Source organism: Labrus bergylta, chromosome 24, assembly GCF_963930695.1.
Source record: "Labrus bergylta chromosome 24, fLabBer1.1, whole genome shotgun sequence".
In the NCBI taxonomy this organism is placed as follows: Eukaryota; Metazoa; Chordata; class Actinopteri; order Labriformes; family Labridae; genus Labrus; species Labrus bergylta.
The window spans coordinates 3,177,214-3,189,833 of NC_089218.1; the positions used below are offsets into that span (position 1 = coordinate 3,177,214).

The 12,620-nt window shown below is 38.7% G+C and overlaps 1 protein-coding gene across 3 annotated transcripts; it reads right to left on the bottom strand.

Moving 5' to 3' along the window:
• Positions 1 to 1,800: 1,800 nt before the first annotated feature.
• stat1a (signal transducer and activator of transcription 1a) lies at positions 1,801 to 12,115 on the bottom strand. 3 transcript variants are annotated; one of them, XM_020648210.3, is made up of 25 exons: positions 11,975 to 12,115; positions 9,990 to 10,120; positions 9,749 to 9,893; positions 9,563 to 9,658; positions 9,234 to 9,320; positions 9,047 to 9,125; positions 8,741 to 8,832; positions 8,450 to 8,601; positions 7,870 to 8,028; positions 7,473 to 7,565; positions 7,196 to 7,255; positions 7,070 to 7,090; positions 6,870 to 6,960; positions 6,578 to 6,619; positions 6,225 to 6,314; positions 6,022 to 6,120; positions 5,551 to 5,686; positions 5,414 to 5,469; positions 5,044 to 5,135; positions 4,780 to 4,919; positions 4,374 to 4,562; positions 4,002 to 4,080; positions 3,808 to 3,904; positions 3,375 to 3,413; positions 1,801 to 2,554 (listed from the first exon to the last, which is right to left on the bottom strand). In XM_020648210.3, exons 2-25 carry the CDS (start codon positions 10,115 to 10,117, stop codon positions 2,534 to 2,536), a joined length of 2,283 nt encoding a protein of 760 aa, XP_020503866.2. In that variant the 5' UTR covers positions 10,118 to 10,120; positions 11,975 to 12,115; the 3' UTR covers positions 1,801 to 2,533. The 3 variants fall into 3 exon arrangements, with proteins under 3 accessions (XP_020503866.2, XP_065807996.1, XP_065807997.1); XM_065951924.1 differs by having other exon boundaries at positions 9,990 to 10,117; positions 11,975 to 12,108; XM_065951925.1 differs by lacking the exon at positions 3,375 to 3,413.
• Between the last annotated feature and the right edge of the window lie 505 nt (positions 12,116 to 12,620).

Sequence of the window (12,620 nt, forward strand, 5' to 3'; positions counted from 1 at the left end):
TGATTGGAATAAACCTGGATTTTATCATTCACTGTAAATGATCTGTGTTTAACTTCACTTTAAGGGTTTTGGATGAGACCGAAGCAAACTTAAATTCAAAGTTTAAATGTAGAATATAAAACAGAAACATTGAGTATAAGGTCTTAAGAAACATCTTTACCTTACATTAACTGTCACAAGAACACAAACTCTAATTGAAGTTATAGTTTGAAAATAAATAAATTTTATCGTTTATAAATCACTTTATATAGAGAGGGCGCCCTCTGGTGGTTAGTTGGTTACTGCACTTAAATAATAAATTAATTAGACTTTGAATTAAACACAGAAAGCTTTTACTTTTTAAATTAAATTAATGAAGTCTATTCATATTACTTAAACAAGATAAACATTTAATGTCTGAGCTCTGTGAACAGTAATGTTGAGAAAATCTTTTTACCTCGGATTAACTAATTTACATATCAGTCAATGAATTTAAATTCAGGTTATTGTTTTATTTAAACTCTTCAAACTAATATTAGTTTAAATTATAAGTTTTGTTTTTAGAGTTTACTTTTAGCCGGTGTTGTGGAGTTAAATAATTAGTTTAAGAGAAAACAAGTTTAAAAGTTACCTTCATAATATTGATAAACGTTATCATCATCTTACTCTGACGATGTTTCCTCTTAACAAACATTTGTAATGACGTCAACATGAGCATTAGCCCAGGTGTTAGCATTAGCATAAAGACGCAGGTATTTCTATTTTGTGTCTTTTCACACAAACTGAACTTTTAAAGACTCACTGAGTATCTAGACTTCATGTTTCCTTCCCCGGCTCCTTCTTCTTCCAACATGCTGCCACGCTGGACGCGGTCCGCACCGCTTACCTGCTCGAGACAATGATATACACACCTGAGAACACCTGAACACACCTGTGCGTGATTACCGGAAGCTTCAACCGGAAGTGACGCAGAACGTTTCTATCGAAGACATTAAAAAGTTATAAATAAGAGGACACATAAACAAGACTAAGTCAAAAATCAAATGTTTTATTGATAAAAAATATTTATTAATGTAATTTACTTGTTTTTATGTTTGTTTCTTTTAACTCTTGGTAACCTAGCAACAAGAGAAAGTCAAACTCGGGTCACCATGGTAACATTAACATTAACCCACAGATAAAGTCAGTGTTCATGATGTTTACCTCCAGTTTCTCTCTTCCTCTCCCTGTCGTTCTCCAAAGTGTCCAAGAAGCAGATAAATTAGTTAGTTTGAGATACTAATGTGTAAAGATGGAGTTTAAAGGTGAAGTTGCGCCCTCCTGTGGTCACTCTGTGAATTACTGCATTTGGAATTTTTTTTTCCCACATGCAACAAACTCAAACTGCTTTCTTTGTTTTATTTCTTAATAAATGTGACTTGACTTAATCACAGATAACATGTTTGCTTTTTAAAAATATATATTTTTTTAAATTATAAAGCAACTGTTTACTGCTTATGTTAATTAAAATCCATTGTCTGTTAATCACACGTGCATGTTAGTCTCTCAAAGAATCTGAAGTGTAACTTCATTGATTGCATATTCTTGTGTACGTTGGAGCGTTGAACTCCTGAGGAAGAAAGCAGATTGTGTTCCCATGACATATTAGGCAATATATTTTTCAACAATGTAATTTGAGATACACTTGGACCTCTCCGGTGTGGTGAGGTAGGGGGACGTGTCACCTATGATAGCTTTAGGTGAAATAGATGTAGGGGTCATCAATATTTATGGACTGGTTGATTGTCATTCAGGTAATCGGCAGCACAAAAACAAACGTAGTGGCTTTTTTAGTTTTATTGCTTCGGCCCGCAGTGTTAGATCACTTTTGAAAAGCAAAGCTAAACATACAGTTCTTTAGATTAAAAAAAAGCTCAGACAGAGGGCTACAGGAAACCTCAACACGCAACTTAAAGGTGTTTTGTTTTTCAAACACATAAATTCATACTTTTAATACAGTGTCCTATGAATGAGGATATTTTTATAATACCTGTGTCACAAAAAAGGCATACAGATTCACATTCTTCAATTTCACTGTCTAACAGAGTAGATATAGTTCACATTTATTAAAAATATTTACAAAATAATGTTTCAACCGGATTTAAACCATATTAAGACCAGATGTATTATATTTATTTCTACTCGAATAATTAACAAAAAAAATCATAAAGCCGTCAGGACCTGATAAATATCGTACTCTTTAGCATCAAGGGTTTTTGTTTTGAATGTCTTTTTAAGCCTTTTCTACTTTTTGGCCTCGTAATTATCAGGCAAAAATCTAAATTCTTTGACTTCCAAGTAGAGTGAATGTAATCACTCAAATGTGTCTAGAAGGTGACTGGTTACTGCACTGACCTGTATCTAACTTAAAAGTAGTGAGGGTCTTTACCACACCTCTAAGAGCAGATAAAATGATCATCAGAGTTCAACCACTGATGAAACAAAGACACTGAAAGAGAGAACAGAAAGAAGACTTGGGTGAAATGAAGAACCTTCTCAGTTGACAGTTTTGGTCTCACTCCAAGTCTGCACTCATCTGAAAAAGAAGAAAAGCAGAGCAGAATTGATTTGCTTTCTTCAGAAGAAAAAAAAGAAAAGAGAGTGTTGTTTACAATCAGAGGACAGGTTATTCTGTCTGAGACAAACCCCTTTAGAAGACAGACTAAAGGGGTTTCACACTTGCAGAAAACTCCTGAAAACTCTTGATATTTGCAGGAGGAGCTGTATGTGTGAATGCAAACGGCCAAATGTTTTCGTTTGGACTTCACCCGGAGTTTCTCCTGACAGAACCCTACTATAGTATTCTTTTCAGCAGTTAGTCAGAGTGAGCTGATGTGAGAACGCAGCACAATATTATCTGGAATATTCACCTCGGGCCAATGGGAGGGGGAGTGACGTTTATATCCTGTGACTGCTGCTCGACCACAGACTGTCTGCACGCCACCTCTACCATCTCCGTGCTCTAATCAACCTGCTGCTGCATGTTTCCTGTTCTCCAGTTTGTTCTTCTCCACTCTTTAGTTCACATTGTGATTCTGTTCAACCACACGTAGCATTGATTTAAAGACAAATATTCTCATTATAGCGTCGTATACCTCAGGAGACCCCTCGCCGCCCCCCCCTCCTGTCTGACAGTTGTAGTCCCCAGCTGTGAGGTGGATATGTGAACAACCAGATCAGGAGAATCTCTGGAGCAGTCCTCCTGAAATGATCTAGATATTTTCAGGAGTGCAGATGTGAAAATGACTTTCACACCTTTGTGTATGTTAGATGTCATGCATGCAACAACACAAAGAAAATTACACTTAAGCTGATAAACTATTCAGTGCAGAGCAACAAACTGAGGCTGCCTCTACCTGAACATCAAGCTCTTCAAATCCAAGAAGATTGCTGGTCTGAGCAGAGCAAGAGAAGAGAAAACACACAACAAAACTTAGCTCCCATTACTGGCCAAACCCCATAAAAACATCTCCAAATTTAAGCTTTGGTTACTGGTTTGCGACACAACAATACTTAAAGCAACTGCATTTAAGATCAACAAGGACAAAATAACAGATAAACACAGACAGAGTAAAGCTGGGTTTACATTTCTACACATCTACTGGTTCATCTCAGATGGACATATCATGCAGTTTACTCGTCTACATTCATCTGAGGTGTTGTTTCTTTACAGATGATGAATTAACAGAAATCTTCACCTGTAAAAAAAAAACCCTGTGCAGACTGTAAACAGCAGTTTTTAAAGAGGTGCTCACAGAAGCTGGTTCAGCAGCTTATCAAAATACTCACCACAGCATCAATGTCTCTGGGGCCGACTAACTGTGACAACGCCCTGTAGTCATCAGGAGACATGGGCAACATGTTGTCCTGCAGTCTGGACGGATGTCTGAACAGAAAGCAAATCCACATTAAATCTGCTCAATGCATTACCAATAAAATATTTGGTAAAATATGTGTTTAAAAAAGTGACGTTCTCTGCTCACACTTCAGAGACAGAAATGAGCTCTGTCTTCATGTAGCCGCTCTTATCTGGATTGTTCTCCACATCCATGGGCTCCTGAGCTAAAAGTCAAATAAACACAGATTCAACTTTAACAGCATTTAGTCCCCAATAAGCATTAAATAAACACGTGCAGTTTGCAATAAGATACTTTGCTGAAATTACAGGTAATAAAAAACCTCTCATCAGCTCCTTTGTATAAAAGGTTGAATGTTTTTATGGCACCTGCAGATTGTTAGTTTAATAAACACTCTTAAAAGAAGCATTAATACTTAATACACAGTTTTTTAAATTTAAGAAAGCATCACATTTTATAAACAGATCATATGGTTTTACTGTGAACCAGAACACTTACTCTCTGTGGGTTTGGGGTAGTATTTCCCGAAGGCCTTGTCTTTTGGGATGTTGGGGTAGAGGAAGCGGAGCGGGTTCTCGGGGATGTTCTCGGCAGCCATCACTTTGTAGGTACGGATGATGTCGGGCAGAGAGACGGCTGACAGCTCCTTCTTCGTGTACGGCTCCACAGAGTGAAAGAGCGGCTTGTCTGCAGAGAGAGGGAGTAGGAAACTGTTCTTCAATTGAAATATCAGAAAATGTCAGATACTGAGCGGAAGGTTTGGGGGTAGCACAGCACGACCTGTCTGGGCATACTGTTGTTTGTTTTGGTTTAATGCTGGTGCTAGAGGGCGATATCTACTGGATCAAAGAGTCTCACATTCTTCCTTTACATAAGACATGAACAGCATCAGTCCTTCACTCACTGCAGAGGTCGTATTCGATCCAGGTAAAGGTGATGGCTCCCTCTCTGCTGCTCTCACTGAACCTGAGCAGGAAGGTCCCGGGACACTTATCACTGAGCAGAGCCTTCTCCCTCTCCTTACTGATGAAGCCCATGATGGAGCTGCACACACACACACACACACACACACACACACACACACACACACAGAAAATGACTCTAACATCCACTCCGCACATCTCAGAAAAGTGTAATCTTCACACTGAAGACAGACGGCAGCACTCACCCGTCATTCCAAAGGGAAAGCAGGTGTCTTTTAATCACATCCAGGATTCCTTCGATCCACAACCAGAAGGAATACGCTTTCTCGTTCGCACTCTGCTTACAGACAAATACATTTAGTTCAAAGAGAAGATGTAGTTTTAACTTTATGATGCACCAAAAACACTTTATCAGTATCTGCTAACCTGTACATGTTTCTCTTATTGCAGCTTTTGGTTCAATTATGACTGAAGATCTAAGTTTTTGGACAGCTTTAGTACTTTTCCAAACTTTCAATCATATTGAAATTACAGATTTTATTCATTTTTAACTTGTGGTATCGAAAAGTATTACAGATGTTGACGATCTTAAATCTCCAGCTGAATGGGGCTCACCTTGCAGAACTTGGTCCAGGGGATTTGTCCCTCTGGGTTCCTCTTGGCTTTGGCTCCTGAAGAGAAAACAAAATAAAAGTTAAAGGCCTGTTTGAAAGTCCTGCAGGTGTTTATCTGTTAAAGAAAACTATTTCTACCGAGCAGTTTGTCAGCCAGCATGTTGAGCTGCTCCTGGTTCAGGCCTCGCTTGGTGACGGAGGAGAACTGCCAGCTGAGGACCTCGGACAGCTGACACCACTTGGCCTGCGGAGGGCTGAGGAAGAACTTCAGATTCTGAGGGAGAGGAGAGGAAAGAAGAAGAGATGGAAACACAAAAAGTCAAACCATCTGGTTTAAAACTACAGTTAAAGATACTCTGTTACGAATAGAAGACCTTTATTCAAAACCTTACTTCATATAAAAAGCACAGGCATCAAAATATACTCAAAATGCAAACCGTAAAACAGCTATACACGCGTCAACATTTAGATTGTATTAATGGTCTGTTTATGAATTTAAGGTGGCAGCTGTGAAACTTGTTTAAATCATTAAGATATCACCTAATTGTATCTTTGATATTTGTGATAAGTAAACATCTGTAATCATCAATGAGAGTCCTGGTTGTGTACCCTGGGCTCGGAGGTCAGCATGTTGTACCAGAGGATGGAGGCCCAGCCGCTGGGCAGCTGACAGACGTTAGAGATGACAACAACAGGAAGGGACATGGCCTACAACAACAAAAACAGCAACAAACATCAGGAAATAATCATAAACAAACTCATAAAATCCAGCAAACTCGTCTGTTTAATCTTTGGGATTGTGTGAGTTTCACCTCCAGTTTGATGTTGAGTCCTGACTGGTTGAGCTGCAGCTCCGACTCGAAGCTGAGCGAGTGAAGCTCCTCGGTGACAACCAGAGGACCCTGAACAAAACACACATAGACACACACACAATCAAACACACTCAGCTCATATAAATCTACAGAACACGAGGAGCCTGTGCAAAACTTTAAACACTTTGTAGGATACAATTTAGACTCTTTATTTTTTACTTTAAATAACAACTCTCCAGCGTCTCACAGCCGCTTAAATTTGCTCGGTTGCAAAAATGTTATGATCTCGATCCCGTTGATTACAGAATGCAGATGCTGTTTTCTCAAAATGATGTCATCGCTGATGCTCTCACCTCGTTTGTTCGGTTGCCGGCAACTTTCTGCTCTTTTAGTTGCTGTGTGAAAAAAAGAAGACATTACAGAAACGGTCATACACAAAGGTTTTAATTTCAAGGTCATAGTACCGTGGACTAAAAACCTTTTCCCCTCAATAGCGCTGAATTAGTTTTTGTCCCTCAGGTTCTCATTCCCTTCTGTTCTGAAGAATCAACAACAACAATTATCTCCCTTATTTTACTGAGTAAAGAAAAGAGCGAAACTCCAATAAAAACAAATGAAATGTATCTTCTAATGAAGCTGTCTTACTAAATGTCTGAACTCTGCTGCCAGGCTGCCGTTCGACTCCTCCATGTTCATAACTTTGGTATTTGTTCCCAAAATGTTGAACTTTCGAAACCTGACATCAGAAAAAAACAACAATCAGCCAATAAATATGCACGATGCTTAAGATTTCCTCATTTCCATGCAAGTGATATTTTAAAAAGACATATAAGTTTTAGACTTACCCTTTCTTTTCTGTAACATCTCTGAGGACCAAAATAGAAGAATTATGTTTAGATTTTAAAACCTGTTCAAACACACAGGTGTGACATTTTCCACTAAAATGAAAACAACGTGTGACCACAGCTTACTTGTCAAACATCGCCTTGACTTTAAGCTGGTAGTTAAACTCCTGCAGCTTCACCAGGAACCTGAAAAGAGAGGAAAACAAGAACAACAAGAATTTCTCTTTTTGATGCTTTTCTGCTCTTATATTTCTAAAGCTGTAATTTGGGTGATTTTTCATTAAAAATAAATAAATAAAAAACTATTTGTGTTGGGAAGGTAAGAAGGTCAAATCAACAATTGAAATTTTTTTGTGAAAAAAATAAATCTAAATTCTGAAATATTTGCTTTTCTGCTTCTTACCTGAGTTTCACAGTGAACTGGACGCCTGTTTTTAACACCATGGGTCTCTGTGGGTGGGTGGGCATGCACGGCTGTCGCTCTACAACCAGGGAGCTAAAACACACACACACACACACACACACACACACACACACACACACACACACACACACACACACAGACACACACACACACACACACACACACACACACACACACACACACACACAAACAAACACACACACAGATGAAAGGAGGGGGATACAGAGAGGAAAGGGAGCAGGAGGAAGAGGGAAAAAGAATGATTTTTGCTTTAATTAATAAACACAAAAACATTGTGACAATCTTATAAGATTTATTTTCTGATAGATAATAAATAATAAAGCCATCATAAACCTGTGTGAGAGACGTTTCTTACTTGGACAGGAGGTTCTTGAGGAGATCCAGAGCTCGGGACTCCAGGAAAGTTTTTTTCTGTGTGATGGGGTCGTTGTCGTAGGTGAACTTCTGCTCCAGCTCCTGGAGTTTCTTGAGGTGCTGACGGACCTGCTGCAGACTCTCAGCTACTGCTGTGAACCTACAAGAAGAGGAGGAGAGGGAAGAGAAAGAGGAGAGGAGGCAAGGGGGGAAAGGAGGAAGGTGAGTAAGAGAAGTGAAAAGAGAGAATTAGAGAGGAAGAAGAAAGGAGATAAGGAGATGGAGGAGGAGAGGTGAAAAGATGGAAGATAAAGCATTAAAGGGGTGATAAGATGTAAAAAAGAGGACGATGGTTGAGAGTAGGTGAGGAAGAAAATAAAGAAAAAGAGAGGAAAGGAGATGAAAGATGAAGATGAGGACAAGGAGACAAATTAAGACAAAGAACAAGAAAAGGAGGGTGAGCAGGAGTGATGAAGAACAAAAATGGGCAAATCAAGAGATGGAGGAGGGCAAAGATGAAACAAAATGCAGGTAACTACTGTAACGATTTGCTTATTTTCATGGTTAACATGAAATCTAACCAGTTCTGCAGCTGGTCCACACAGGCGTTGGGCGGCCCCCCGATGCAGGCGATCTGCTGTCGCTGCTTCCACTCGGGCAGCTCCTCAGAGATCAGGTCTGAAACCAATGCCTGAGTGACGTTCAGCAGATCCATCAGCTGGGTCACCATGTCCTGAAGAACACATAAGAAGGAAAAGCAGCAGAAAAAAGAGGAAGAAGATATTAAAGATTTTTCTATATTTTTTGCGGCTCTAACAAATTACATTTTCCTACTTTTATCAGATGTTTTCACCATGTCTCAGGCTGCTCACCTGTCGCTTGGTCTTCAGTTCAAGACACATTCTAGAAACCATAATTTTCTCCTTTTCGAGCTCCTTGTGTGTCATGCCGTTCATTTCATTCTCTGCAAAAATTAAAAACAAGTTTCAGTTGATTTTCTTAAAAGAACAACAAACAAAGTTGGTCTTCGTTGACATGTAGAAAGCTGTTACTTAGAGATTCAGAAAAAAAGATTGACGCTTAAAATAAAGGCTTGGTAACTCCTGCAGTTGGGGTAAACAAATAAATCTATAGATATATAATGAAACTTATTTCAACAGACTTTAACTTTATCCCACCTCTGTTTTTGAGTGTGTTGAATTTAAAGTCGTAATCATCCTGCAGATCTTCGAGATTTTTAATGTTCTGATCCGCCACCTAGCAGAGGAAGATTCAAGAAGAAAATGGTTCTAGCACTGTGATGAAGTCAGGCTACAACTTAAAAGCTATTACTGTTGTAATATCTGATCCTCTGGTGCATCATACCTGAACTCTGTCTTTCATCTCCTTCACTTTGTTGTCCAGCTTCTGTTTCTCCACCACCATGGCCGACACCGTGCCCTCACCTTCTGGCTGTAGACGAGAGGGGGCACGTTATTTCACAGCTGTACTACACTGTCATCAAGCTGTAGTTGGAACATCTGTATACTTAGAGATAATTAGTTGTGTCGAGTATCAGTGTTATTATGCATGCTGTGAGGAAAGATTTTAACATTTAATTATGTGCTTTGAATATTTTACTCACTGATAAAGACCACTGACAATAAGCAGATGGTATTCTTTTATGTATGTTGCACTGAGCTGCAGGTTTTTACCTCGGCACTCTTTGCACCATCCAGAATCTTCTGCTCCTCCTTCAGGTTTCTGGAGATGATCATGGCCATATGGACGGGATCTTCCTGGAACCGATCCTAAACACACAATCACTCAACATTTAGACTTTCCCATAATATTAAAAAATGTGATCATTACATGACAGGGGGTATTATAAATGTTCTAACCTGTAAATTCCTCTTAATCTTGCGGATGTTGTGTTGCAGCAGGAAGTTGTTTTCCAGGGCGAAGCGGCTATGTTGGTCGTCGAGCTGAGCCAGGAGGTCATGGAACCGAACTGTGGCTAAGGAATCCTGCATCGCCACTGTGTCCCTGAAGAGGCACGGAGTACAAGACAAATGAGGCTCTGATCTCTATTCTTGTAAAGTAAAAACTTTTGTTCTTCTTTCCAAAAAAAACCCCTCTCACCAGTCGATGCTCTCGATCCACTTGCTCAGGTACTGCCTGATGTCCATGGGGAACGAGTCATCATAAAGCTGGTCCACCTGCTCCAGGTACTTGCAGTCCAGCATCTGAAGCTGGTTCCACTGTGCCATCTTCTGGTGAACAAAAGCAGATTCATTCAGTGTTAAGAGCTCTGATTTAAAGGTTTGTTTAGGTACATTCCTTTTTTAAAAAAGGTTGAATAAAAAGAAGAACTGAGAGGAAAAATAAAAATGTGTGAATACTAAAATAAAGTAAATATTTAGGGTTTATGCAATGTCTGAAATTATGATCTGTAGTCATGTTATTGTTGCTATTTAAGATATTTCTCAACATGATCAATTTTAGAGAAGTGATGTTGCAATTCCCCATTACATTAAGTTTTCCTTCTCTATTTTGTTTCGGAAATCCATTCCTTCTTCGTCTCTGCAACCTCGCAGCCTTCCCAAAGCAATACATTAAGTTTCTGCTTATCACTTTGTGATCTTAAAATAAATAAATAATGCAACAATTTGGTAATCATATCTGTTTCCCGCCCTTCTTTCTCAGGGGGGTCAGGTTGAATGAACTCTTGAGGTTAAAGACATCTTATTAGAACGAGCAACTCGACAAAGTGAAAGGCTGGATTAATTTTTCTTTAAGTTCAACAACCCAGCTGCTTGACTGCAAAGCAAGAGACCGGAGATCACAAGTGTTGACTGAATAATTAGTCTGGGAACAGTCCCTCCTCCTTCTTGACGCTGTGCGGCTCAGAGAAAACTAAAGTGGAGGTTTTATCTGGGAGGATGTGGTAAAATCACATAAAAACAAATGTAAAAACAAATAAGGGGGGAAGATGCATTCACTCTCACCAGAAGATTCTTGTATTTTAGATTTTAAAAATGTGAAATTACTTTTGTTCTCTACAAAAATGGAAAAAAGTATTACTTTTTTTTTTGCAAAAAGCATCATGCAAAAGACAGATGTTAATTGACCCTTGCATTTGAGAACCTGCAGAGAATAATATGGCTTAACTTCAACTAGTGATAGGAACAGGCATAGGTGTGTGTGTGTGTGTGTGTGTGTGTGTGTGTGTGTGTGTGTGTGTGTGTCTAAGGATGGCTGGTGCATGGTCATGTGTGTGTGCTCTGATAGGAATAAGTATAAGTGTGTTTGTGTGTGTGTTTGTGTGTGCGTGCGTGGTTCAGGGTCCTTTTATAAATATGTTTTGGATTGTATTTATGATTCTGAATCTATTTGTTCTTTGTTTTATAATGCATTGTGTTCATTTGTTTTTATCTTCTGTAAAACACATTGAGTTCACAATTGTACATGTGCTATACACATTAAACTGAATTAAATTAAAACATGCTTCTTCTGCAAAACAAAGAAAATGTCGAAAATATATCAACTAACATTATTTATGATTATTATTCCTGATTTATAAGATTGCATAGTTGAACACAGAAGGAGTCATGATAAGTTTCGTTTTCCTCACTGCCCCTGGCAACAGTCACTGCAGCACAAATCTCACCTGAATTTACCTGAGCAATCTCTTTATGTAAACAAAATACCATCCAGAAATCTTTTTTAAACAGAATTCCTCTATATCACTGTAACTAACACTACAGAACATCATAATTTGAATTGGTGAGTGTGGTCTACATGTGATTCACCTGCTGTAATATTTAGTGCATTAGATACAGGTGTGCAGGTAATAACTCATTTTTGGACTTCCAATGGGTGGGCAGTAACGGATGGCATAAAACACTATTTTGGTTTAATAATTACTAGTCGAGATAGCTATCAAACAAGTGAAAACTTATGACGCAAACAGACTATAAATACGTATCTTTAACTCCTTATCGTTTGAAATTATCAACTTTTAAGTCATTTTTCTAGGTCAGTGACATGGCATCCTATTACGACAACGAACAGCAGACTTAGGCAGAATATTGTCATAGCGGGAGATAATATGTGAATAAACCTACCTTTAGGTCAGAGGAAACGTGAAAATATCTGAAAGAAAAAGTATTTTTATTTCTTAAAAAGGAAACCGTACAGCTTCTTTACCAAGCAGCTCCTCAGCTTTCTTTTTGGTGTTGTGTACTGTACTTTAACTGTGCGGAAACAGCGTCAGCCAATCATCGCTTAGGAGCAGCAACGTGAGCCCGCCCTTTCCCTTTCAACAGCCAATGAGAACGACGGACAGTGGCTATTCTGTCAGTTAGCAAGCGCCCCCTGATAGCGTTAACAACCCGTGTGTTTTAGATGAAAATACTCAGTAAATGTGCAAGATAAAGGAATAAACACTTGTTCTTATGTGCTAATTGACTCAAAGGGTTTCAAACTATCATCAATGCATACCTGACAAAGGTTAGAAAGCAACATGTTGCCATGGTTATGAGGGAGGATAGCCGATAAGCAGAAGAGCCGACAGTGACCACGTGTTTTCAGAGAAACAGAAAGTATCACAAACCCCTGCAACTCTGAAACTAAAACCTAATCTAATGTAAGGAGGCAATTCTGTTGTGTAAAATAATAGAAAAAATAAGGTAATTTTTTTGTTGTGTTTGCATGTCCTTCAAAACCTAAGGAACAACTGTTGTAAATATTTATATATTCTACTTTAATTTC